This window comes from Cyprinodon tularosa, unplaced genomic scaffold (assembly GCF_016077235.1).
Source record: "Cyprinodon tularosa strain WSP-4 unplaced genomic scaffold, ASM1607723v1 ctg62, whole genome shotgun sequence".
In the NCBI taxonomy this organism is placed as follows: domain Eukaryota; kingdom Metazoa; phylum Chordata; class Actinopteri; order Cyprinodontiformes; family Cyprinodontidae; genus Cyprinodon; species Cyprinodon tularosa.
The window spans coordinates 297,501-321,534 of NW_024039363.1; the positions used below are offsets into that span (position 1 = coordinate 297,501).

The following is a 24,034-nucleotide window of genomic DNA, read 5'->3' on the forward strand; positions in this document are numbered from 1 at the left end:
CCCAGCTCTCGGCAAGCTTTATCGATTTTGAAGGTGTGGCTTACTGTGATGTTTCTGACCTGCAGGAGAATATAGAATAATCAGAAACTTTCTTAAGCATCTTCAGGTAAAATCCTAATAAATCCAACTTGTCCAACAAAGGACCTGATCACCTTGTGTGCCCCCTGATAAAGTAAAGCAGCCTTATTGCTTAACCCTGCCATACAGGGGAGTTTCCCTTCTTCCTGATTGTCTTTTTTACCTTTTCCAAAGCACACACCTTTTACAGAGAATCAACAAAGTTTTTTTTCTTTAAGACTCAGGGTAAGTATATCCATGTGCCTGTATATTAGAGACAGCACAGCCAGAGAGTTGAAGACTACAGAGTCTTGCCCATCCTGTTAGACCTGATGTTTGCTATGAGTTTCTCCATCTAGCTTTCATTCCTTTCTGACATCTTCAGGTTAAAGGTGATTTTAAACAAAACAGATATACCCAGCTGTCTTTCCATCCTCTGCTGATTATCCGTCAGGGTCACACCCCGACCAGGTCACCACTCCGTCACAGGGCAACACAGCCATGCACCCATTGGATTGAACCCAGGACCTTATTGCTCCAAAGTGCAGCAGCTTTCAACCCCTATACACTATTATATCAGAACTGTTTCACTTATTTATTGAATATTTTTTGTGATCAAAGAATAATACCACACTAAAACATCAAAACTTTCTGCTCTGACCCCTCAGCGGTTTATGTTTTATTCAGAGGGGCAATCATCGATCCGGGCGCCCTGCAGCAGCTGTCTGACAGAACTAGCTCCAGCTAAAGGTGCACTTTGGTTTCGGCTTCATAACACATTCATGAGGACCCGACTGGTCAGCAAGACTCCTCAGGACTCACCATTAAAGCTTCCTGAGGCTGATTTCAATCAAAATAAACCTCCAAAATTCAATTTAGCTGATCTTACTCAGGTGTATTTCACAAAAATGAAGTATTAATTAAAGAACAATCATCTCCCTTAACAGCTTCCAGTGGAACTTCTGACTCATGTTTATATTCAGGCAATTTCACAGTCTGCTATTTCTGAGTGATGTGGATACTTTTATTCAATGCTTTTAGCTGAAGGTTTAAGATGGATTTTTGCAGACAGAATGCATTAAAATCAAAGGATGAATAAATCTAAAAGTTTTAAATTTCCTTTAAAAAATTTTAAATATTGAAAAGAAAAATAGACAATGCAGTAGCCAGTAAACATTCAAACCATTTTAGTTGTAAGGTCTACAAAATGAAAACCACAAACTACAGTGTATTTTTGGGGATTTCATCTGGTTGACCAACAAAGATACAACACAAATGTGTGAAGTTATGAAAGGTTTGAACTTTATTTTATGAATAAAAAGAAGAATAGGGTGTAGCCACATTTTTACCACTTATTAAATAGAGTTGAGCAGTGTGTAATTGAATGTCTTTATAAATCCATCTGTTCTGTGAAAGTCTTTGGGTTTTTTTAGAGAACCTCAGTAAACCAACAGGACATTGAAGTCAAATAAAAACAGTTAATAGGAAGTTGTGAAAATGAATAAAAAGCATTCAAAGTGTTTGAGTCTTTGCCGCCAAGGGGAGCACTATCCATGGAGCCCCATGGTAAGTAGGGAAAGTTACAGAGATCCACAAATCAGGCTGAAGATATGATTTTAATTCTGTATAAAGACAGAAAGATTATGGCACAGCAGACAAGGTCATCTAGAGACTGAATGTTTTAAAGCAATATTGCCCAACCCCATACACTGGAAAAAGTGACTTTTGGTGCAGTAAACTCTATTAAGAGTATTCATCATAATTTCTTCTCTGTATTTTTAAGCTTCAGTTAAAACTAGAGTTTCTGAAGTAAAATTAAAAATTTTTTAAATGCAATACATGCATTTTGGGGACAAAGTAAGTTTTACTTAGATTTCCGTATACTATTTAAATGGTTAATAGCAGTATGTTAATAGCAGTATGTTAATAGCAGTATGTTAATAGCAGTATGTTAATAGCAGTATGTTAATAGCAGTATGTTAATAGCGCACTGTAGCTCAAAGCAGGACTGATTGTGCTCCGAATCAAGAGGTTACAGGATCACACATAGAGCAAGAGGTCGTCCTGACGACAGTCTTTTTTGGCAGGGTGCAATAATACTGAAAAAGCCTGCTCGCTGCTCTTAGGAATGATATATGCCCTGAACTTGACATATGCTCCCACTTTGTGCAAAACTTTAGAAGTCTTCCAAAAACCTTTCCTGGAGTAGGATGGATTTAAACTGTCCCCAAAAGTAAACACCCTGAAGTTGAAGTTGCTTTCCTAAGTGCATTAATGACTTTATCTTCTTAGGGTAAGAAAATGCTGCATCAAATGATAAAAAATCAGTAGTGGGTTCCATTTAAGCTTAGTGGAAGGTTGCCTGTCATTAATGTTTTTTATTTTTTTGCCTCATAAGGTATATATTTTGCAAAAAAAAACAACATATATCTTTATTCAAATATCTAATATAGATTTTATTCTTCATTGAGAATGGTTAGACAGTTTAAGCTGTTAATTTTAATTTTGTTGATTTTGTTTCATTAATGCTGTAATTGCATTCTTAAAATTCCACTAGTCTGGACGAGTGGTTTAAATGTTGAAATTACACTTTACAATGTTTCATTGTGTAGGTTTGTAAGATTTTTATTGCATATTTGAATAGCGACTATATTACCAGATCTGTGTTGGATGTGTTGTATATGAAATACTGTGTATTTGTTGTTTAAAAGTCATACCAACCTTATATTTTTTCGGTACAGATTCTAGTACAGTACAACATAATGCACTTTTACTATATTTGTGCATGCTTTTTTTCCATTTAAATAGAAGCATGCATTATCTTTATACCACTGCTGTGGCTGTTTCTGTTCTGACCCTCACCCAGAAGTTGTTTTGAGCATGTTTGTATAAGTTCAATATTCTTGATTTTACATATGAGTATATTTCTGTAATGAATGTTGAAACTCTCTGTTTAAGAGGGTTGTAAATTTTTTATTGGATATAAAAAGCAGCCCCTTACTTAGATCATTTGGATGCAAATACTTAGAATTAATTTTTTTATAGTAAATCTTATGAGCTGTTTTTTGCAGTGTATAGACTGGATGAAAATTATCTCCAAACATTACAAACATACAATTTAGGTATGGTCTTTGAATGGACCATTGTATAAATTAAAGTCACGTTGATCCAAACCGTTAAAGCTCTGTCGGGATGTGTAGGACTGTTATCCTGCTGTAAGACATTTCTCAAAATCTCTGGTCCTTTAAAGCTTTTAACATTGTTTGCTTGTTTTTTTGTGTGTTTGTTTCTCATTGTCTTATTTAGATACATAAATGTATCTACTCTTATAAGTTATAAGAGTAAAACTTATTAGAGACTTATAAGCCCTCATCATGACACTGCCACCAATGAGAAGATCATATATTGGTACAATCCCTTATACAGCTTACAGCTTATAAAAGCATTTTTGAATTAATTTAGAGGCATCTGAGTAAATTGTGCTAACTTCATCTATCTATCTATCTATCTATATCTATATCTCTATATCTCTCTCTCTCTATATATATATATATATATATATATATATATATATATATATATATATATATATATATAGGAGAGATGGTGTTTTAAAGAAACCGAGACACAGGCCTACCTCACTCCTGGTAAACAGCAGAGGAACCTTGATCAATGGACTCAGAATGACATGTAAATTTTCCACCAGAATAGCTTGAAAGGAGGAAGATCAAAGAGTCAGCATTAGATCTTTATATTTCTATAAAAATGTCTAAATAAAGAGAAAGACTGATGAGCTACCTGCAGAATAGACAAGTGGAACTGGGAGATTTATCAATGGTCTACTGTAGCCCAGTTTTTCAAACTACAGAGGGAGACAGAAGAGTTAGAAGATTACCTAAGAACAAAGTTTTATTAATGCATTATTAATCGTCACAAGTCCTTGGGTTCACTCATAATAACACAGATTTTAACTCACCAGAGGTGTCAGCCACTCAAACAGATTGACAGAAATGCCATCATTAATGAAATATGCCTGCCCGCTCTGCAAAAGGGCAAAATATATATTTTTTTAAATCATAAAGAAGTAATTCAGTGGGTAAAGATCAAGGTACCGGTATTTATAGAATTGTGACTTTAATACTCACAGAGATGCAGTTTTTCTTCTTCGTCAGAGCCTCAGCTGCAAGTTTGTGGGCCAGAACCAGGTTGTCTACATGGACCCAATTCATCCTGGCTGCTGGGTCTCCAAACCTGAAGCTGAAGAGACGCCGCTCCACATTCATCTGACCAAAAGAGGTGTTTAGAGGTCATTTTGTATCTAATGGATCTTTTAGAATTCCATTCATATTATTTTATCAAACTATTATCTTATGCAGAATTACAACAATGCCCGTGTTAAGTTCATATCATTATAATTTTGAATTTAAAACAAAGTGCTGATATGTAGAGCAATAAAAATTCTTAAAATAAAAGAAATAAGAATATGAAAGCTTTTTTTTTTTATTAAAAAGCTCCTAATTTATAAAAATACAACAAAAAACTTAATTATGGGGAAAGTAATTAAATAATTACTTTCCCCATTGTAGGACAATAAAGGGATTTTCTATTCTATTCTATTCTATTCTATATTAGCATAAAAACATTACATCAATGACAGAAGACTTTTTATTTTTTATTTTGTCAATATACCAGATTTCAACAATTTAACATTGTAAACAGGAAAAAATGTGAATAGCTGAATTAAGAAAAGGTTACTTTTCTTAAAACAACCTATACAATTTTTCCCAACAATTTGCATTGAGTTTGGCTGAGTGAAATTACTATAATTTTATTAGTAGAATGTATCTTATTTCAATAGATTTAAAACCACCAAGAGAACTTAGATAACATCTACTCAGACAAATCAATAGAGAAAGGACTCAGACTAGGATCAAACCATGATGTCCATGGTGGAAAGCAGCAGTGTCACAAACTACATCAGCATCCAGGCAGCTTTTCTGACTTTTTAACAGTTAGTTATACTAGATAGCCTACAAGCCTGCACAACTAGTCTGAAATTAATTGCTAAATTTTTCAGAACATAAAAATCAAGAGAAAATAATACTCATGGTTTATATACGATTAGATTTAAAGCAATAATTTTGAACATCAGACTCTTTTCTTGCTGCAAGTTTCTATTGTTGAGAATGGTTCAATAAAGCAGTTACTCCCAGGCACACAGAAACAAACAAACACACTGCAATGGCCAATATCTTTGGGTACATTTATGGGGATATTCTTATGTTGCATTTGCTACATTAACAAAAAGGTAGGATTTACCCATTATAACCTACAACATCGTTCCTTGGTTACTAAATTTAAAGAAGTTCATCACATCCCTAAACTGCAGGCACTGCTGCCACGCAGGGGAAATAACTGGAAGAAAAGGAAATGTAACTGGATGCCTGGAGAGCTTCATCAATAATGGAAACTCTTCAAACAGGAGTGGGTGCTGCAGGAGAGGCAAAAAGTTTATTTTGGTTTGCTCACCATCACTCTGTGAAGATGTCTCCTCTCCTCTGGTCCATAGATGCCACAGGGACGAAGCACGCAGGTCTGCAGCGTTCCTCCACCTGTAGACATTAGTACAAAAATAAATATGCCTGTTTATTTTTTGGGGGGGTGACAATCCAAACACAGCGCCTGCATGCCATGTAATACAATATGCCGACTGGGAGTTAGGTTTGAACATTTGACTGCCATGCAACGATGTATTGCCAAGAAGCATGCAAATAGTACAAATAAAAACAAAAAAACATTATAAATGCTTAGGGTTGAGACAGGTTTTTATTCAATCTGAAAGTCAAATAAGAATCATATCTCTGAGGGCAACAACAGAGCATTAAAACAAGAGTACCAAAGAAATATAATGTAAATCTTTTTGTTTATTTCCATCGCCCTGCTGTTGAGGTGACCTTTTGCCAGTGGAAAAAACTTCCTCTGATAGCAGATACATGCATGTTTACTTGCGGTATATAATGTGACACCTGCATGCTTTATGCTTAATTAAATGTATGGGATAATGATGACCCACAGTGTGTTGGATTACACTGAAGAAAAGAGTAGATTTTACATTTTACATTTCCATGCAAAAGTATAATTTCCCAGAGAAACCTTAAAAAAATTTGAAGAGGAAGGAAATGGGAGTTTATCTTTTTTTCCTCTCAATAATAATCTGAAAAGTGCAGTGCTGAAATGTTTAAAACGGAATTGGAATACTAGAAAAATAATTCAAGCTTATCTTACAGGGTTCTTTTTAATCCATTATTTGAAAATGAAAAAAAGTTTGAAACAACTGCTAACCTACTGAAGCTACCAAACTAAACATAAGCAGCTTAGAGTCTTATTTGTAGCAGGATTACCGTAAATACACTAGAAAAACGATCTAGAAATAAATAAAAATGCCTTGTTTATTTAGCCTTAATTTCAGTAGGTAAATAAGAGTATTTGCCAATAGAATTAGTTCTTTTAATCTTAAAATAAGCTAATTTGATTATATGCACTAGAAATAAGACAATGCTATTGTTTCTTCTTATATTAAATGCAAATTGTCTTGTTCTATTGGCAAAGTATCTTACTTACCTCCTCAATTCAAGAAGAAACAAACAAATTTTAAGAAAAAATTGCTTATTTATATTTCACTTTTTTTTTAAAGTTAAATGAGGTAAATTAGTTCAGTTAAAACTAAATATTTGCCAAGACTTGAAATACTTCCAAACATCCTGCTTCTAACTGATTTTATTCTCTTTTAGTTTTGCACATAAACACATATCGCACCTTTCACAGAGGATCCATTAGCCGAGAGGACCATGCGCTCTGCCACTGCTTTAGTTCTGGAGTAGTGATCAATGTGCTGTAATAAAATACAGATTCCTTCAATGTCTCAGTGTTGCTATAAACACCTCAGGTGCAAGATTTCACATGTCAGACTGCAGCTCACCAAATCACTGGGAACGTATGGCGCTGACGCCTCATCGCCATCCACAATCGGTTTCCCAGCAAACACCACATTGATGGTGCTGGTGTACACCAGCCTGGGAATGCCTCTTTCTTTACATACTAAAATAAAAAAAGATCACACAACATAATGAAGCTTCCTAGCAGATGCTAGATGCATGAAATCCTTTCTCTGATTCCAGATATTTAAGCACAAGTCAAAGTTTATGCAGGATTTGTGGAGAACGATTGCTCACCATTTATGACATTACTTGTTCCTCCAACGTTGACGGACTCCACCTGCTCCTTCCTTAACTGGATGGTAGGAAACAGAAGTGAAATGATGTTACTTAGATGGATCATTTATTAAGGTCTGCACAACAAAGGAAGATGCATGTGGGGGAAAAAATGCTTATTTTACTGGATTTTACAGGAGGAAGTAGCAGCCATAATCAGAAAACTAATTAATTCAACTTTGATAGTTTGTATATATGTGGGTGTTAAAACATTTTCAAACTGGGAAGACAGCATTGACCTAAAATAAGTAACTGCTATTCTAATTCAACCTTGGAAAGTCTTAAAGAAAGGTTATTCAAAAGAGAGAAGCTTTCAAACCAATCTTTCCAAAGGGAGGAAGTCCCAAAAAATCCCAATGGGATCAGATCGTGTAATATACCAATGATGATCAAACAAAAGCTTTGAACTACATTCAAAATTTTACAGGCCCCACTCCTCTTTTCCTAAATAAAAAATGAAAAAGTATTAATTGCTAATACAAAGGTCTTTTAGCAAAAGAAAACAGGAAATATTACTTAGAAAATCTTAAAACATTACATGTCTTATCTATTATGTGGTGGAGCGCTGAATATTTAGGTTCGCTTTAAAGCCACATGGTCCTGTCACCTTGAGGTAATTGAGTTGACCATGAATTCCTTTTAAAAAGGATTACAGAATTATAATTACATTTGAAGCCATTGATCAGATCGGAGAGAAATGATCTGAAACACAAATATAAAGTTTTCATTATTTTCACCTTATGCCCACCGATAAACCTTTGAGGGCCTCACAGAGCACCTGGATTTATACTGAGATGAAATTACACACAAGCAGGCTCTATTTACTTATCAGGTGACTTCTTAAAGCAATCGGCGGTACTGGGTTTTAACGTTGGGTATCACATCAAAATGAATATGTGCGCGGCCTCACTTTTCAGATTTGTATAAGTTTTTTATTATTATTTTTTTATCATGTCTCAATTTCCTTTCACTTCTCTGTCACAACGCCTCCCAATCAGACAAACTGAAAATCCTAGAAAGGTTCAAGGCACATAAATGCTTTCGCATGTATGAGTTCAATAACAAACATATCTTTCCACTAAGGAATGAGCTCACATGTTTTTGAGGCATCTCAACTCACGTTTCCTGGTCACATCTCAACGACACCAACATAGGAATTCAGACAACATTCTTTACAGGAAGCGCAGCACCTCTCGTGAAAAGCGCTAACTTTCCTAGTTATATTTCAAACTAAAATCTGCACTCCCTTTTTTCATTAGCACTTTGCTGTGACTATAACTAATAACCCCCAAATGTTTGTGTCAGCCCAGTGTTTTATTTTCTGTTTTATGACTAATCCAGTGGGAACATCTCTTCATTCATACAGAGGCCAACACCTTGTCATTTAGGTTGGAGTACTTCATGGTTGTAAGGAAAATGAGTTAACAATTAAGAGGCTTGCCTGCCTGCTATGCTGCTATACCTTTTAGGTACATTCAGTAAGACTAATTGTAGCTCATGTATAAATGGTGAGAGGGTGGATCACCTGCTCTGGCCCAGACATGCCATAGGATGCTGTGTGAAATATGCAGTCCACTCCTTCACATACTTTGTGCAGAGAGGAATAGTTCCGAATGTCGCTCTGCAGAAGACAGTGACAACAATGTTGAGATTATTTTTTGCTATTTGTTCAGATAAAGCAGGAAAATCTGTTTGAGGCTGCAAATTCTGTTAAAGTGATAAATAAAATAGAAAAATCCAGAGTCAATTTTTATTAAGGTAAGCCAGCCAACAGGGGTGTGCAGGTGAAACCTGAACCATGTCTCCACCCTCTGTGACCCAGCCGGCAGCTGCTGCCCTGAACCAGATCACTCACCTGGGTCTGTTTCCAGCCGGTGCACTGAGGTAGAAACGGTAATACTAGAACTCTATTTCACAGCTAAACAGAGATGTATGAGTATTTCTGTTTGCATAGGCTTTAAATGCAAGAGAACAAATATTAGAAACCAAATAAGAAAACAAATAAGAAATTATTTATATGGATAAATAGAATTAGAATCAAGAGCAAGAAAATAGAGAAATAAATAATGAAAAAATTAATAAACCTTTTAAAAAAATCATAAAAAAGTACAAGTGCAAACAATAAAACAATCTAGAATTAGATGATCAGATCATTACTATAAAAGCATACATTACACATTATAAATTGACTTTTGCTTAATAAAAAACTTTAGAATATTATTAAGCCTGAATCATGTTAATTATATTATGTAGTGAAAGTTTATTATAAACAAGAAACCCCAAACATAAGAAAAGATTTCCTATTTCTTAAATGTAGTTCATAAAAAGTGCCAAAAGTAATTTCATCATTTATCAGTACTATGGCTGCATGATGTTGTTTTTTTATAACCAGTGGAAAAGTTATAGGGGAAAAAAGGCATGAATATAGGAAAAGCAGAATGTAAACTTTCTCTTTAGGGTTACCTGAAAGAAGATGGCTCCATCAGGAATATCCCAAGGAGGCTTGTTCACATCCAGAAGGATGACTGTCATCCCCTCGCTGGCCAGCTCTTTCCCCAGCCTAAAGCCAAAATATCCCGCTCCTCCTGTCACCAACACCTTCTCCCTGTGGCCGTCCCAGCCCGCTGCTCCCACCTGTCCCAGTCTGGAAGCAGCACAGTTGGGGCTGTTGCAGGCACCAGTCGTGGCCCCGCTGACCCTGTGGCGGAGAGCCGGAGCAGTCCCAGAGGAAGCCACCGGGGAAGCATCACTCAAGCACGGCTTGTGAGGGAGGTTTGAGTGGTTGTGTGTGTGATGTCCACCAGCCTGCAGGCGGAGGAGCTGGACGCTGTGGCAGGGTAGCTGCTTCACCTGGCACAGGGAGGCTGCACTCTCACCCATGTTGGGGCTGTACAGATCTACAGACATCCTTATGGAGAGAAACAGGAGTACTAGTCATTTACTGCAGCAAAATATTTATCTCATTTATTTAATATGTATGTTCCCTTTTTCTCAAAGATAAACTTGTTCACATTTGCACATTTAGATATATTCTAAGTTTAGTATCTCATAGAGGGAGCTTACAAGTTAAACTTCTTTTTAAACTTCTTGTATAGCATTCATTTTAAATTACATACCAAAAAAAACTAACAGTAGCTTCCCAGAAGATGTTTCCTGCTAAATGAATTCAGAATTCTGCTTCAGTTTTTCTAAAATAGTTTTAAGCTGCTGGGAAACTTTGTCTGATGAATTGACTCACCTTATTGTGTTTCTCCTTGCCTAACATCCGTAGCTCTGCCTGATAAAGAAATTCCAGCTCGGCCGTATCTGTGGGCCCTCCCAAAGCTCCACCCTTCGGCCAGCCCTGCAACCACCTGAAAGATCTTCCTCTCGTAATGTTTGGAGGAAGACAACATTTTCTGAGAAAAAAAAAAACAGCACCTCCTCCATGATGTCACAGGCCAACATTTGACTAGAACATTATCTATATGACATGTTTTGTGATTGTTTAATCACAGATTGAGTTGGAATAGAAATAGCACTTATTTATCTACTAACTCATCTGGGGTTTTCTAAAACTTGGGAGTTGAAGGTAAAATGTTTCATAAAGTGTATTTAAAGGTTTATTATCTCATCTTAAAGACTTAATTAGGAGATCACGCATAAGGACTCCGATAACATCAGAAACCAGCTGGAAAATCCTGCTGAGCCAAAAATTATACATATAACACAATCTGCAGTAATTTATCTCCTTGACCCACACTATTGCCTGACACCATGCAAGCATCACCAGACCTGATACGTTACCTGATTTAAAAATAGTCCAATAAAAAATTGTACCTGCAGGTGATTTAATGCTTTGACCAAGTTGCTATAATTATTATTAATATTCTCACAGATAAAAATGTGTTTTGAGTTCAGAAAACTTCTGTTCCTTTGTCAAAATCTTGAAGATGAAATGTCCAAACATAACAGATGTCTTCTGTCTAATCTCTTTATTTGCCAATAGCTCCCTAACAACAAAATGATTAAAATCAGGTTTATGATACAGCTTCATAGACACTGATATTGTGTTGCAAATTTTGCATTTTTGTTGCAATGCAAACCTAATTGGAGGTCAACCTAAACTGACTAGATGGGGGGAGGAGAACCATCCCAGAGGACTATGGCAACTCTGGAGGAGCTAGAGAGATTAGAGTAGTCCATAATCTGGTTTCAGGATTAAAAATCTAATCTTTGTTGAAAAGTTGCGAGGTTGTCAAAGTGCTGAAACAAAGCAAAAAGATTTATAAAAGGTCAGATAAATTATGAACATTATGACCTACATACACAAAGAGATATCTAAGAAGATCCAAGAAGTGGAAAGCTAATAGAGTCATTATGTAAAAAGACCTTCTGCTGAAACATGGTTCTTTAATTCAGAGACACATGGAGCTGAACACGCTTAAGTTTTTAAAAATCTTTTTAGCAGATGCTTTTATCCAAAGCGACTTACAAAGTTGGTATCAGCGTGAAAGGTCTTGCTTAAGGACCCACACAGGCAGCTCATTCTCCCCGACAGGGATTCGAACCCAGGTACTTCTGGCTTCTGCAAGTCAGGTGACTTACAACTTAAGCTAGCCAGCCGCCATATAAAGGGTATGTCACATAATGTAAACGCATAGGGAAAAAAATCCATTAAAATCCATTGAAGGGTTGTAATATGACAAAAATAAATGGTGCATATATCCTTATACAATGCATTTTAATTAAGGCAAAAATAAAGTTGGTTTGACTTAAAGCATTTGTGTTTAGATTAATATGGTGTCTATTGAAGAGCTTTCAGGTCAGGATGTGTTTACACAAGGTAATAAGTTCCAATTCAATTTGATTTTTGTAACATTGGCACTTGGATTTTATTTTATTTTCTCCTGGATGCGGGGATAATTACTTTTGGCTGAAAGGTGAATGCTTGCCAAACTAAACACCTTTTCAGCATATGATTATTATTTTTTTCACTGCTGTTAAGAAGGTATTTAGTTTTGCTTTGATTTCCCTCAGTATTAAGACCAATTAATCATTGCTTTTTATGATCATGACCATCTTGAATTTATGGATCTTGTTTATGATGTCAGGCAATTTGTTAAAAAAATTTCCACTTGTTGTAGAGCCAATGATACTGCTTTAGTTTGTTCTTTTTGTATCTCAGATAAGGAATGATTAAAAAAATTATAATATAAGAGCAAAGGTTTTCCCTCTCTGGGTTACAATAGAAACAGACCAATTTCTTTTTTTTTTTCTTTTTTTATGTTTATTTGGTAGGGACTGACACAGGTCGACATAGACAAACTGAATAAAACAGCAGACCCATGTTTGCATCAAAGTGCAATAACAACAGCTAATTGTCCCTAGATGGGCTTTATAAAAGTACCACTAAAAATTAAAGTATAGTCATTTAACCTCTTAATATCCACCTCATTTTGGGAAATTCTCGCCTATTTTGCATACCAAAATGGAAAAGCAAATAACTTAGGAACTGTAAGCCCAAATTACATGTGTGATACATTATTTGAAAGCTAACACCTTCTAGTTTCTGAATATATACATGAAAATTGGGTGAGTAAAACATCCAAGCTGCATCAGTTTAAACATAACTCAAAGTTTTTTTTTTATTCTCGAAGATAATAGGTCTTTTATGACCAGTAGTTATAAAGACTTGCTTGCTTGTTGTGGCTGCTTTGTCATGGTACATTTTTACATGCTGCTATATCTGTGTTAATTGTGCTTTGGTGCTCACAGTCTATAAAATAAACTAGGTGGTTGAATTGTGGAGAATCTAAGCTTTCCAGGAATGTCTAACATGTCTATATGGCTAAACATTTTACCAGTGTAATTTTCATGCATTCTGAGTTATTTTTTGTAAACGCTTTAAAACTTTGAGAGGTTAGACTATCATAACATTGATGGCATCTACCAACAAACAGTAAAACATAAAATTGTCTTTGTAAAATTTCTCTGTGACTGTTTTCATCATTGTAAGAATTAAAACAATTGCTGCCTGAATGATAACCAGTTATCTATTTCCTTTAAACCAACGATAGTGTTTTGCCTACTTCAGAATGTAAAAAGTATTAAGACAGATAAAGAAATACATTTAAAAAATACTGTCATCTCTTTTGTTAGAAGGATTGTTTCAATCAAACAGATCTACCATGATTTAGCCAAATGTCATCATGTACCTTTAACTCAACTATCTGCTGGGAAAGAGAGAGAGAGCAGTGAAATGGAAAAAAAAAACATGACATCAAAATAAAGTGATATATTTTGCAAGAGAAGTAACTGAACCAGAGCCAAATGAGAAGCACTTCCTGAGCTCAATGTTTTTGGAGACAACAGAATTAGAGGCTTCATGTTTTATTTAGCTGGCAGCCGATAAGCAGCTGATCCTGAGCTGACGGCTGAATACGCTGCGAGTAATTAAAGAAAGCATTAATGATCAAAGGATCTGAAGCAATTTAAAGCTATACAGCAGAAGCAATAAATATATAAGCAATTGTTTAAAATAAACTCACTTTACAAACAATTGTAACAAAGGAGATAATAGTATTGAGGAAGGAAAAACATTACATGCTTTTTGTTTGTTTTTTATAAATAAAAGAAACTGTAGGTTGTGTCTTTCATTTGTGTTTCGTTCCCTTCACTCTGATTACCCTGAATAAAATCCAGTTTTGCTGTTAACTTTTTTATAATCTAATCCAACAAATCCATCTTTTCTATTAAGGCCACTGAGGTTTGTGAAAGAACAAAAATAAAAATGAAAAAATATGAAAGATTGAGAAACATAGTAGACAGGTCAGGCATAAATCTGTGGAGATGCAGTGTTATAAGGAATCTTCTAGGCTTCAAACATTTTACGTTTTGTTTCCTTGCTTTTTTTTTTTTTTTATGAGGTCTGCAAGAAGAAAACAAGAAAAGATAAAGTCCTGTTTTGGAAAAAGTCATAGCAAGAATGCGTTAGATCGGACTAAATAACATTTTTATGTGTTAAGGAAAATTAACACTGCTCTTTAATATAATAATGCAACATGAGCAAAATCTCAACCAGGGTCTTTTTTAAAGATGTATTACTTTAAATATAGCTCCTGTATTAAAAACTATAAAGAAAAATGCAGTGGTTTATGAGTAGGTCCCTTAAAGTAAAACTCCCCTTTAAACTGGGGAAAGATTCCGTGTCCGGCAGAGCAACAATCCTTAACATACCGCCAGATTTTCCATTATATGTTTTAAATTAACAAAGCATATTCATGCTTAAAGGGGAACATAGGATGGCTAATCATAATCTGTGAGTTGAAAATTGAGGTACACAGATGCATTGCAACTGAGAGTTGCAGTGTTGATTTTAATGAAAGCTTAATCACACTGGGTGCATACAAATGGCTTTGTAGATGGTTTATTGAGTGGACAAAGAGAGGATAAATTGAGATATTGTCACACTGGGATTATTTCATGTTCTCAAGCTGTTTTATATTTTCTGTTCCCTGGTCTTCATGGTTGTTTTTTTTTTTTTTTTTTTCTTTCATAAATGATCTCTGACGTTTGTGACCTTTATAGCATGGCTGGATTTCTACAGAAATAAAGTTGTACACAGGTGGACTCTATTTGGGAATTAATTGTTAAAAGGCAACTACTTGCAGTGGATTGTATTTAGGATAAAAATAGAAATAATGGGACTTATATACAAAGACTTACTACCTTTCTTATGGCTTTTCTTGCAACATCCAGTTGTGCCCTACATTATTTTGGTCTGTGACATTAATCCCTATGAGAGTTATTGATGTTTGTAGTTATAGCATTAATAAATCTGATGATGCTCATCCAAAAAACTGTACAAACAGTTGGAGCTGAGGTCCTTTGTGTCCCATTAAAACATTGTAGTCACTGTAGTTTTTTTTTTTAACACTATTAAACCACTATGGACCTGCTCTATTGACCGTTGGAGCTAAAGAAGTTCTGTACTGTCTGTCTGCTGCTGCTCACTTGTTATTTTAGCTCTCGGTGTGACTGAAGTGGAGTTGAGTTTCTCCCTCATTAAATGTTCTGCTCAGCTGTGAATCACGGTCTGCAGGGAGCCGTCACCCCGGCTGACCCTCTCACTGGGAGCAGTGCTCAGGTGCAGCCGCATCTGTCAGAGAGTGATAAATCTGAAATCCAAGTAAAGAGTGGAGGCTAAAACCAATGGGGACATAAAAGATGTATAAAGGATTGCTTTAAACCACTAAATTCGTATAGGCATAACAGTAGAAAAACAAACATTTTAATTTCTATGTATTAATTAAAACACAACCGGGTCAATTGTCCCAGGCCCGGGACAGAGGGGGGCTCAAAATTGACACTCTGACCATTAAAAATACAGGAAGGAGTAATTTTTCTGAAAATATTTGAGTGAAAAATATTTAATATTAGAGTAATTAAATATACATATATCTGCATTAAGTAAATGTAATATTTTATCTTTAAATAAGTCGCAATTACAACTACCCCCACCCCAACATAAAATGGCTTGACAAGGACAACAGCGGGCTGCGACTTTTAAACTCTGTTTCGCTGCAAACTAACAATGTCGGGTTTTCAGAAGTCACGAAGGCAAATGAACTTCCAGCAGATTCAGAGGGTAGAGAATCCCCAAAGTTTCTAACCTATTCTACCTCCCACAATCGAAGGGAAAAATTGATTAGGGACTGTCTGATATACAGCAGGCCAAAAAACGGCATTTTGCCTGCCTTGCTTGTTGTTCTCCTATGAAGAAGAGAAAAGCTTAAACTAGTGCACTAAATTCAATAGATAGGATGAAAATATCCAACATAAATAAAGAAATTTTTATGAAAAGATTTCCACGGCATCAAAGAAACTGTGCACACAAACATTGCTATTTGAAATGTAAGAACCTAGAAATATTTTCCTATGTCTACCTGTGACTGGCTGGAGGTGGGCAGGCTTTCAGTAAAATTAAGATAATAAAAAACTACCTGTGCTCTATGATGTCCCAGTACGTTTCAATGATCTGGCAATCCTGCCTATAGTCAATCAGCTTGCAAAGAAATTAAACTTCAGAGACATCATAAATGACTTTGCCTTTGAAAACGTTCATCGTTTTGCATTTGGAAACCAAGTCTTAACACATTTATGAAGTGAAGTCATCTAAGACCTGTTTGCAGGACAAAAAGAAATATTTCTGTAAACAGAACATTAAATACTGTTAGGATAATTGTCATTGATGATTGATGATGTGTGTTTATTACACCCTAATATTACCTGCCTGTTGTGTTTCAGAACAATGTTTTCCCTAGTAGTTTATTTAATTAGGGCACTTCATCTGTCCGAATATACAGTTATAATCTTCCTTCTGTACGTGGCAAAGAGTTGGGAATGGAATGAGAGTGGTGTCCTTCAGCTAAGAACAAAGTGTAATATTTTGATAAGGCTGGAGTCTCATCTGCAAACATGTATGAAGTAATGATACACAACAGCTAGCCTGTTAGTTAATACTGATTCTGTTGTGATTAGATGTTTTTTTATCATAAAGTTCTGAACTGTATCAGTATTTCCTGTAGTCAAAAGTTAGTTGTGAGATAGAGATAAAAAAATATAGTGATCAAGGACAAGAAAACAATTTTTTTGCTATTCAAACTGCAACGTGGCTGTTACCAGATCAGTTACTGTTCTCTGCATCATAAATGTTGGTTTCTGCATATAAAGGTGCTTTATTCTTGATAAGTACAAAGATAAAAACAAACAATATAATTCCACATTCACATAGTTTATTATTTGAACCAGCAGAGGGTGCTAAGCAACAATATTTCCAGTCCTTCAAGAAATATGTGCCAGTCTGTTCTTTTATTTGTTTTTGGTTTTTTTTGTGTTTTTTATTGTAAACTCATATGTGTTAGTTATTGTACTTAAATTATCCGATTAGTGTCTGGAGTTCTAGCTCTCCAGACACCTCAGAGACATTTAATCTGACTAATGAAAGAATTGTTGAGCAGTCTTTGCCATGACAGACAAAAAGATGGCATTGTGCTGCTGATTGAAACCCAGTTTCAAGAAAACATCAAGATCTAAATGAAAAATACAAGGCAGACTCTGAACAGTGACACAGTTCTATGAAATCTTCCAATGGGAATTTGCTGGAGATGAGATGATCCTATCTAAGATATGTTCAAAGCAGATTTCCGACAGCAGAGAGCAGCTCATAGAGACAGAGAAAGAACTGGCACCAAAGAGCTGGGACAGAACGTCCCAAACAACCACCAAGTAAATATACATTCAGACTGGATGAAAAAAAAAACACCAGAGGGAAAGTTTTTCTGAGGATAAGGATTATCCCTTTATCTTTTGGACTTGATGTAGGAATCTAGCCTTTCTGAGGAAAAATAAATAATAGCATATAGCTTACCAGTGAAAAGGCATATCTTATATTTATATCCCATTTCAATGGATACTTGAATAATCTAAAAGTAAATAGGACAAAAAATATACATTTCTGACATGCGATTAACTTTACTATGAAGCTAATGCATGTCTATAAAATAAAGGTTATAGATTTAGGCAGGAATTTAAAAATACCACACATGCAACACTGATATATTTTAGGGGCTTTTAAAACATTTATTTGAAATTATTTTCATGGTAGAATAATCAGAGTAAGATAATTTTTTTATTAAGTACATATGTTAAAATCTATTGTGCGTCCAATGTAAGTTCAAAAATAACTATACAGCTTCAGTAATAGTTGGCAGAACCATTGTTCTGCTGTGTCATTATGTTCTGAAAATGTCAATAATATATATACGATATATATATATATATATACGGTATATATATATATATATATATATATATATATATATATATATATATATATATATATATACAGACCTTCATCCAATGAATTGCTTTGATATGATGTTGGATCATGTGATCTGAATTTTGAACAACATTTCTGTGTTTTTTTTGGTGTTGTTTCTGGTGAATTTCAGGGCTTCCATGTACTACTAACACTTACCGGTAAGTTGCTATAGTGGTGAAACAGATTCTCAGCATGGTGCTATCACCAATTTGCTCAAGAGTAAACACAAAACGTCAACAAAAACAAAATATATATATATTTTTGTTATTGTGGCCAAACAGCTTACTCTTTATCTCATTTGACTAAAAGAACATTGGTATTCGGAGGGCATGTGGCCCCCAATGTGGGTAACTGCATTCTGTTTTCGATCTTGAAGTTGTCCATTTGGGAGAAGGCATTTCTTTTTAGGTAAATTTCTATGTATGGTTGGTTCACTGTAGATGTTGATACTGATGTTCCTGTAGTCGCTGGGAGGCCTGAATGCTCCCATGGAAAAGAAGACAAGGTCTAAAAGAACAAGGTGCTTTAACCTGTAAAAACTGGTTGTCAAGTAGCAAAGCAAGCAGACACTGAGCTTTTAGAAATACTTAAACCATGGTCTCAAACAGTAATCATGTGGACCATGGTTCAAAATCCATGCAAGAAAATGATCAAACCATATGTCCTGTTTGGATTAAATTAACCCACAGTACATTTTAACTGGAGCACCCAATTATTGTTCTTAAGCTGTGATATGGGGGGGTTGAGAATGTTATTCATTGGTATGGAAGTCTAAAATCAACATCTTTCATTAACTGTGCTTATTTGGAGTCAGAGGTAAGTAACTATGTGATTGGCTGTCTATGGCACCTATTACCTGTGACAGCCTGGTTTTCAATATATCTGCAAAACAGAAAACGTAGAAGTAAATATAAAGTACAAATAGAGAGAAAGACAAGAGTAGTATCATGTCAGGAAGAGATTCTACCTTAATTTTTTGATAACTGATCCAGTGGCTTAAAGCAGATGGGGGAAAAGTGCAGATTGCAACTGAATAAATGAGATGGTAGACGATCGAGGACAGACAGGAAGGATGAAATGATCCTCGTTGACCTTCACTCAGGCTACCGGTAATACAGAGAAGGAAATCAACCAGCAGCAGCACTTGTTAGTGAACCCCAACAGCATTTTCTAGTCGTCCTAAATGCTTCTTCTTTATGAATATAAACAAGAGGAACAGTCTGACAGTTCAACATAAACATTGACAAGTTGAAAAATGGAAATTTGTCTAATACATAAAACTATTCACACAGTTTCAACTTGATAATACCTAAAAAAAAATTATATATATATATATATATATATATATATATATATATATATATATATATATATATATATATATATATATATATATATTAGAGGCGTATTGCTTGAAAGAGTTAAAGTACTTCACTTTTACAACATTCATCATCATCACATAACAAGAAATAATGTGCTGGTGAGGACAAACTGAGGACAAACTTCATGAATTACTGTCCATGACGTAGAGGAAAGCGTCAACAGCAGTTATTTGATGAAAATTCTTTGTTAAGCCTAGGTTGAAATTTTAGGTTGGGAAAAACCTTTACCAGACACCTAATAGTGAATTTAGTCCAAGGTGGAGCTGCTTTTGAATATATATTATTTCAGGATAATAAATGACTACATTTTGCTTGTTAGTCCATTGTTTACAGCCAATCAGATGAGAGCGATTGAATGCACCCAAAGTGCCAAATCAGAGGTCGATCCAAAGGAAAACTTGACATTGGTAGCAGAGCAACATTATGTTAGCATTTTATTGAACATATATTTGTACTTCACTTCAGATGGTTAATCAGGCATTGCCCACTTTAAAATAGGCACATATAATTCGTAGCATGCAAATGTATAAAATGACCTATGCTTTGGCTGACCCCTGGCCATTCTGATGCAAAAACAACAAATCTAGTTAATGTTCATCAGCAGATTGTGCAGATGGTTTTGTTGACGGCTTCTGACACTTCCTTTCTAGGAATATAATAGTTTTCGTAGGCCTAATCAAAGCAGGCTAAGAGCAAAAGCAGCTATTATGAGTTACACTTATTCTGTTGAATTATCAAGAGTAACTTTTTGGAAGTTGTTTTTTATAGCCTGTAGTTAAAATAGAATATGCTTGTCACAGACAGCAGACCCAGTTGGATTTGAAAAGCCATGATCCTCTAAATTAATAATGACCAATTAAAAATGTGCATTTTCAAAGACAAGTAAGACTTTTTTGATTCTGTGGTTGTTTAAGACTGTGGGTTTCTTCTTCTGCCTTGTTCCTGCTCTTACTCGCAACTTTAAGCACTAATCTCTTCTTTTCTTATGAAAGCTTTTTTATTGCAGTTAGCAGCAGCTGTTTACATTTCCAAAACTTTCAACATAAATGAAACTCTTTATAGTTTCCTCTGTCCAATACTACAAAGCCACCTTTCCGCAGAATAGAAAAATGCATTTAGATCCACAATGAAATCAGTCTAACTTTAAAACTCCATCCATGACTATGGGAAAAGGAAACATCCGAACAGCAGGATGCTGCCATCACCATATTTCACTGCCAGGAGGGGTGTCTTTGGGTTATCTTTCTTCCAAAAGAAAAAGGATGAAAAAGGACATTTCCTGCAAAAGATTTTAGTCTAAAATCTGTGGTGAACATGTGTCATTTTCTTACAAAGGCAGACAGATGGTAGAAATTAAATTGGTCGCAGACTTGTGCACATGTTCCTAGTACTGATAATGGCTGCTAAGTGGCTTCAAGGACAGATGTAGAAAGAAAAATATCCTGCTTGAAGAACAGACAAGTCTTTTATTCAAAAGCCAGTTTTCCTTTAAATGAAAAAAAAAAAAAGCTTAAAAAAGGCTCCTAAAGGCTTAGAAGCTAATGATTTTACCAGTTGGGTACTTCTTTCTCGGTTTGTCTTTATCAAATATAACATTTTTAGGAATCTTTGAATGAGGTTTGCAAAGCAGCACAGACATCATGGTAAACTTTAGCAGATGTTACTCCTGCTCTGCTGTTGCTGAGCTCACAGACTTGCAGACAGCTTATCAATATTTGGCAAGGTACCTTTCTGTCCAGTTTCAGAGGCCAACCAACCGAGGTGCTGCACTGATCAACCTCATGGAAGTGTGCAGCCTTCAGCGTGAATGCAGCATTTGTTTGCTTTGTTTGTCACAAAAAAAGAGAGTTTTACTACAAACAAAGAGGGAGAGACTGCAAACGCTTTGAGTGTGAATAAGAGACAAGGGGAGAGGACAAAAGGGATTATGGTCGTCTACTATCATAATGACTGCATCGTCCTCCAGGTGTCCCTGAAAGACACCATCAGCCTGGCTCAAATCTGATCTCCCTTCATGATGCAAGCACACACACAAACACACACATTCATCATATCCCACTAGACGTCATACATCCAATGTTTCTGTCTTCAACTGAACAAGAAATTTTCACTTTGCTCTATAGGGAGCCTTGAAGTTTATTAATCATTCAAATTCATTAGTAGAAAAACACCTATGTCTGATTGTTTGTGACACAAAGGTCTGGTAATAATAGGTGTTTCTGAAGTCCCAGCATGTACTGGCTGAGAGTGATCGACACTGTGAGGAGGGCTGCTGTACACATAATAAGAGGAGAGAACGACCAAAAAGTTGAGGGGATAAAAGAAGAGTAGAAATGGGTGTATATCCTTGTTTGCTGTGTTATGACCCCTTTGTATTGTTTTGTTCAATGTCCAACATTTTAAAGAAAATAGCATTACCGGTATCATGATATTCAACAACTGTTCTAATTTTTAGTCAAGCTCTAACCATAAACTTAAATGTATATTATTTTAGGTTTAAGAGAACAAAAGTTAGAGCAAGATTATAATATGTAACAAAGAAGTTATAATAATAATATTTCTCTGGTAAATAAATGTGAATATTCAAGGGCCAATAAAAAACTTAACACAATCTGACTCTCTGTCTGAGAAGTAACAAAGACAACCACCATAATACTGGAGGAGTTGCAGAGCTCTACAGTTCAGGAGGAGAATCTAAGCATATGACTATTATTCATGTACTGCACAAATACGACTTCTCTGCCCAACTAGGGTTGCTGTAATGCATTTAGACACTTAGGGTTTAGGTTGGGGGAGGTGGGGGGCAGAACTACTCTCACCCGGGTTTTGAATATACAGTAGTCCAACAGGCCTCCTTTGGTGGGTGCGGCCATCCCTATGTCTGCCCTACTTGTGTCCCAGTAATCTTGGGTGCCTTTGGATATCTGGGGCCTGCATTACCTCTTTATTGGTTTGGGCCCTGTACTGTAGGGTGAGTCTGGGGCCACCCACACCTGCTACTGAGCATATAATCTCCCTTTAGTTCTTTTACCCTCTGTTCCATAACCTCGCTGTCCATCTCCTTGCCCAGTAAGGTTAGACTAGAAATGTACTTTGTGAATTCTGTGCAAAATACTATAGGGTGGAAAAATGAACATTACCTTGAACATACCATCCCAAAGATGAAGCATGGGATGGTCTCTTTTAGCAGCATAGAAGGCGGTCAGAGTTGTATGAGGAAAGATAGAATAATGAAAGAAAAAAGTAAGAGACTTCAAAAAGCTTGAGGACAGAGCAGAGGTTTACATTCCAGCAGGACATCAGCTCCAAACATAGAGCAATAGTTATAGAGATCAATTTAGATCAGTGCTTATTTATGTAAAAAGCTTGGTAAAAAAAATCATGCAAACAACATCTTGGCATGTAACACAGGAGCCCACTAAACCATGATGAAGTTTGTGATAAAAATTTGTGTTTTTATGCAGCTGGAAGGTTAACAATTCATCTTGGTCTCAACTTTTGAGCAACCTCTAAAGCTGAGCATACTCTGTACAATTTGTTTGCCGCGTTCGGGCCGATTCTCCAGTCATGCGAGAATTTTTTGATTAGGCCGACTTTCAGCCTGATGCGTTTTTGCGTCGTGTAGTTTACAGGGGATAATGAGGGACTATCAGCCTCTCACAACCACCTACTGATCAGGAATCGAAAGGTCACTAGAAAATCAAACATGTTTGAAAATCAGTTGAACGTCGTAAGGTCACATCAGAGCGTCGGGCCGCACAGTGTGAGAACACGCATCGTGAGCTGTGAACTTTTAAACCCTACGGTTTTGTCGTAGAATTTACCTGTTGCTGCATGTAATGATTGAAAATATCGCACAGTGTATGCCCGGCTTCACATGTTTTCTTATAGGATTGTGCAGAATTCATTTCCGCTTCCATTGACCCTGTTGAAGAAGCTGATCCCCACAGCATTATGCTGCCAACAAATAACAAACCTTTAATTTGCAAGATATTATGCTTGCAGGAAAACAAATAATTAAATGGATGACTTAACTTCACCAAATTTGAAATTCATCTAGTTTACTCAGTAGAAGGAATGGTCTGTGCTATTTTCCACAGGAAGCAAAGACCATATTTTATTTAAAATGTCCTCTAAATGAGACCGTAATGTAATATTCACAAAGCTCAGTCTTTTAGTCTTGGTTCAAAATGAACGTTTGCAGTCTGTTCTGTCTGTTGACTTCTAAAGAGAAACAAGTTTCTTCTTAACAGCAGGACACTTAAAACAATCATATGCATTTTTTAGAGAAACAAACACTTGCAGTCTTCCCTATGGTGTGTGCATTTTGCTATTCTCGCTGAGGCACAGACTGTTCTCACATGTGCCCACACATTCCCAAATGACTCATCTAAAATAACACAAGAGGCGAATCAAAATAGACATTAATACGCTCATGAAAATAAACAGGGAGGCCCTGC

General features: G+C 35.8%; 1 protein-coding gene across 1 annotated transcript in view; it reads right to left on the reverse strand.

Annotated features, from left to right (window-relative positions):
- The window catches only part of sdr42e2 (short chain dehydrogenase/reductase family 42E, member 2), an 11,369-nt gene extending 690 nt beyond the window's left edge, over positions 1-10,679 (reverse strand). Inside the window, exons 1-12 of the mRNA XM_038307744.1 lie at positions 10,567-10,679; positions 9,792-10,236; positions 8,854-8,949; positions 7,290-7,347; positions 7,037-7,155; positions 6,874-6,949; positions 5,587-5,669; positions 4,203-4,340; positions 4,034-4,099; positions 3,856-3,919; positions 3,695-3,768; positions 1-59 (exon numbers count right to left, since the gene is read on the reverse strand). The exon at positions 1-59 is cut by the window's left edge and continues 690 nt beyond it. Coding sequence (XP_038163672.1) covers positions 1-59; positions 3,695-3,768; positions 3,856-3,919; positions 4,034-4,099; positions 4,203-4,340; positions 5,587-5,669; positions 6,874-6,949; positions 7,037-7,155; positions 7,290-7,347; positions 8,854-8,949; positions 9,792-10,235 — 1,277 coding nt within the window. The 5' untranslated portion in view covers position 10,236; positions 10,567-10,679. The remainder of the gene's footprint in view (positions 60-3,694; positions 3,769-3,855; positions 3,920-4,033; positions 4,100-4,202; positions 4,341-5,586; positions 5,670-6,873; positions 6,950-7,036; positions 7,156-7,289; positions 7,348-8,853; positions 8,950-9,791; positions 10,237-10,566) is intronic.
- Positions 10,680-24,034: the final 13,355 nt, after the last annotated feature.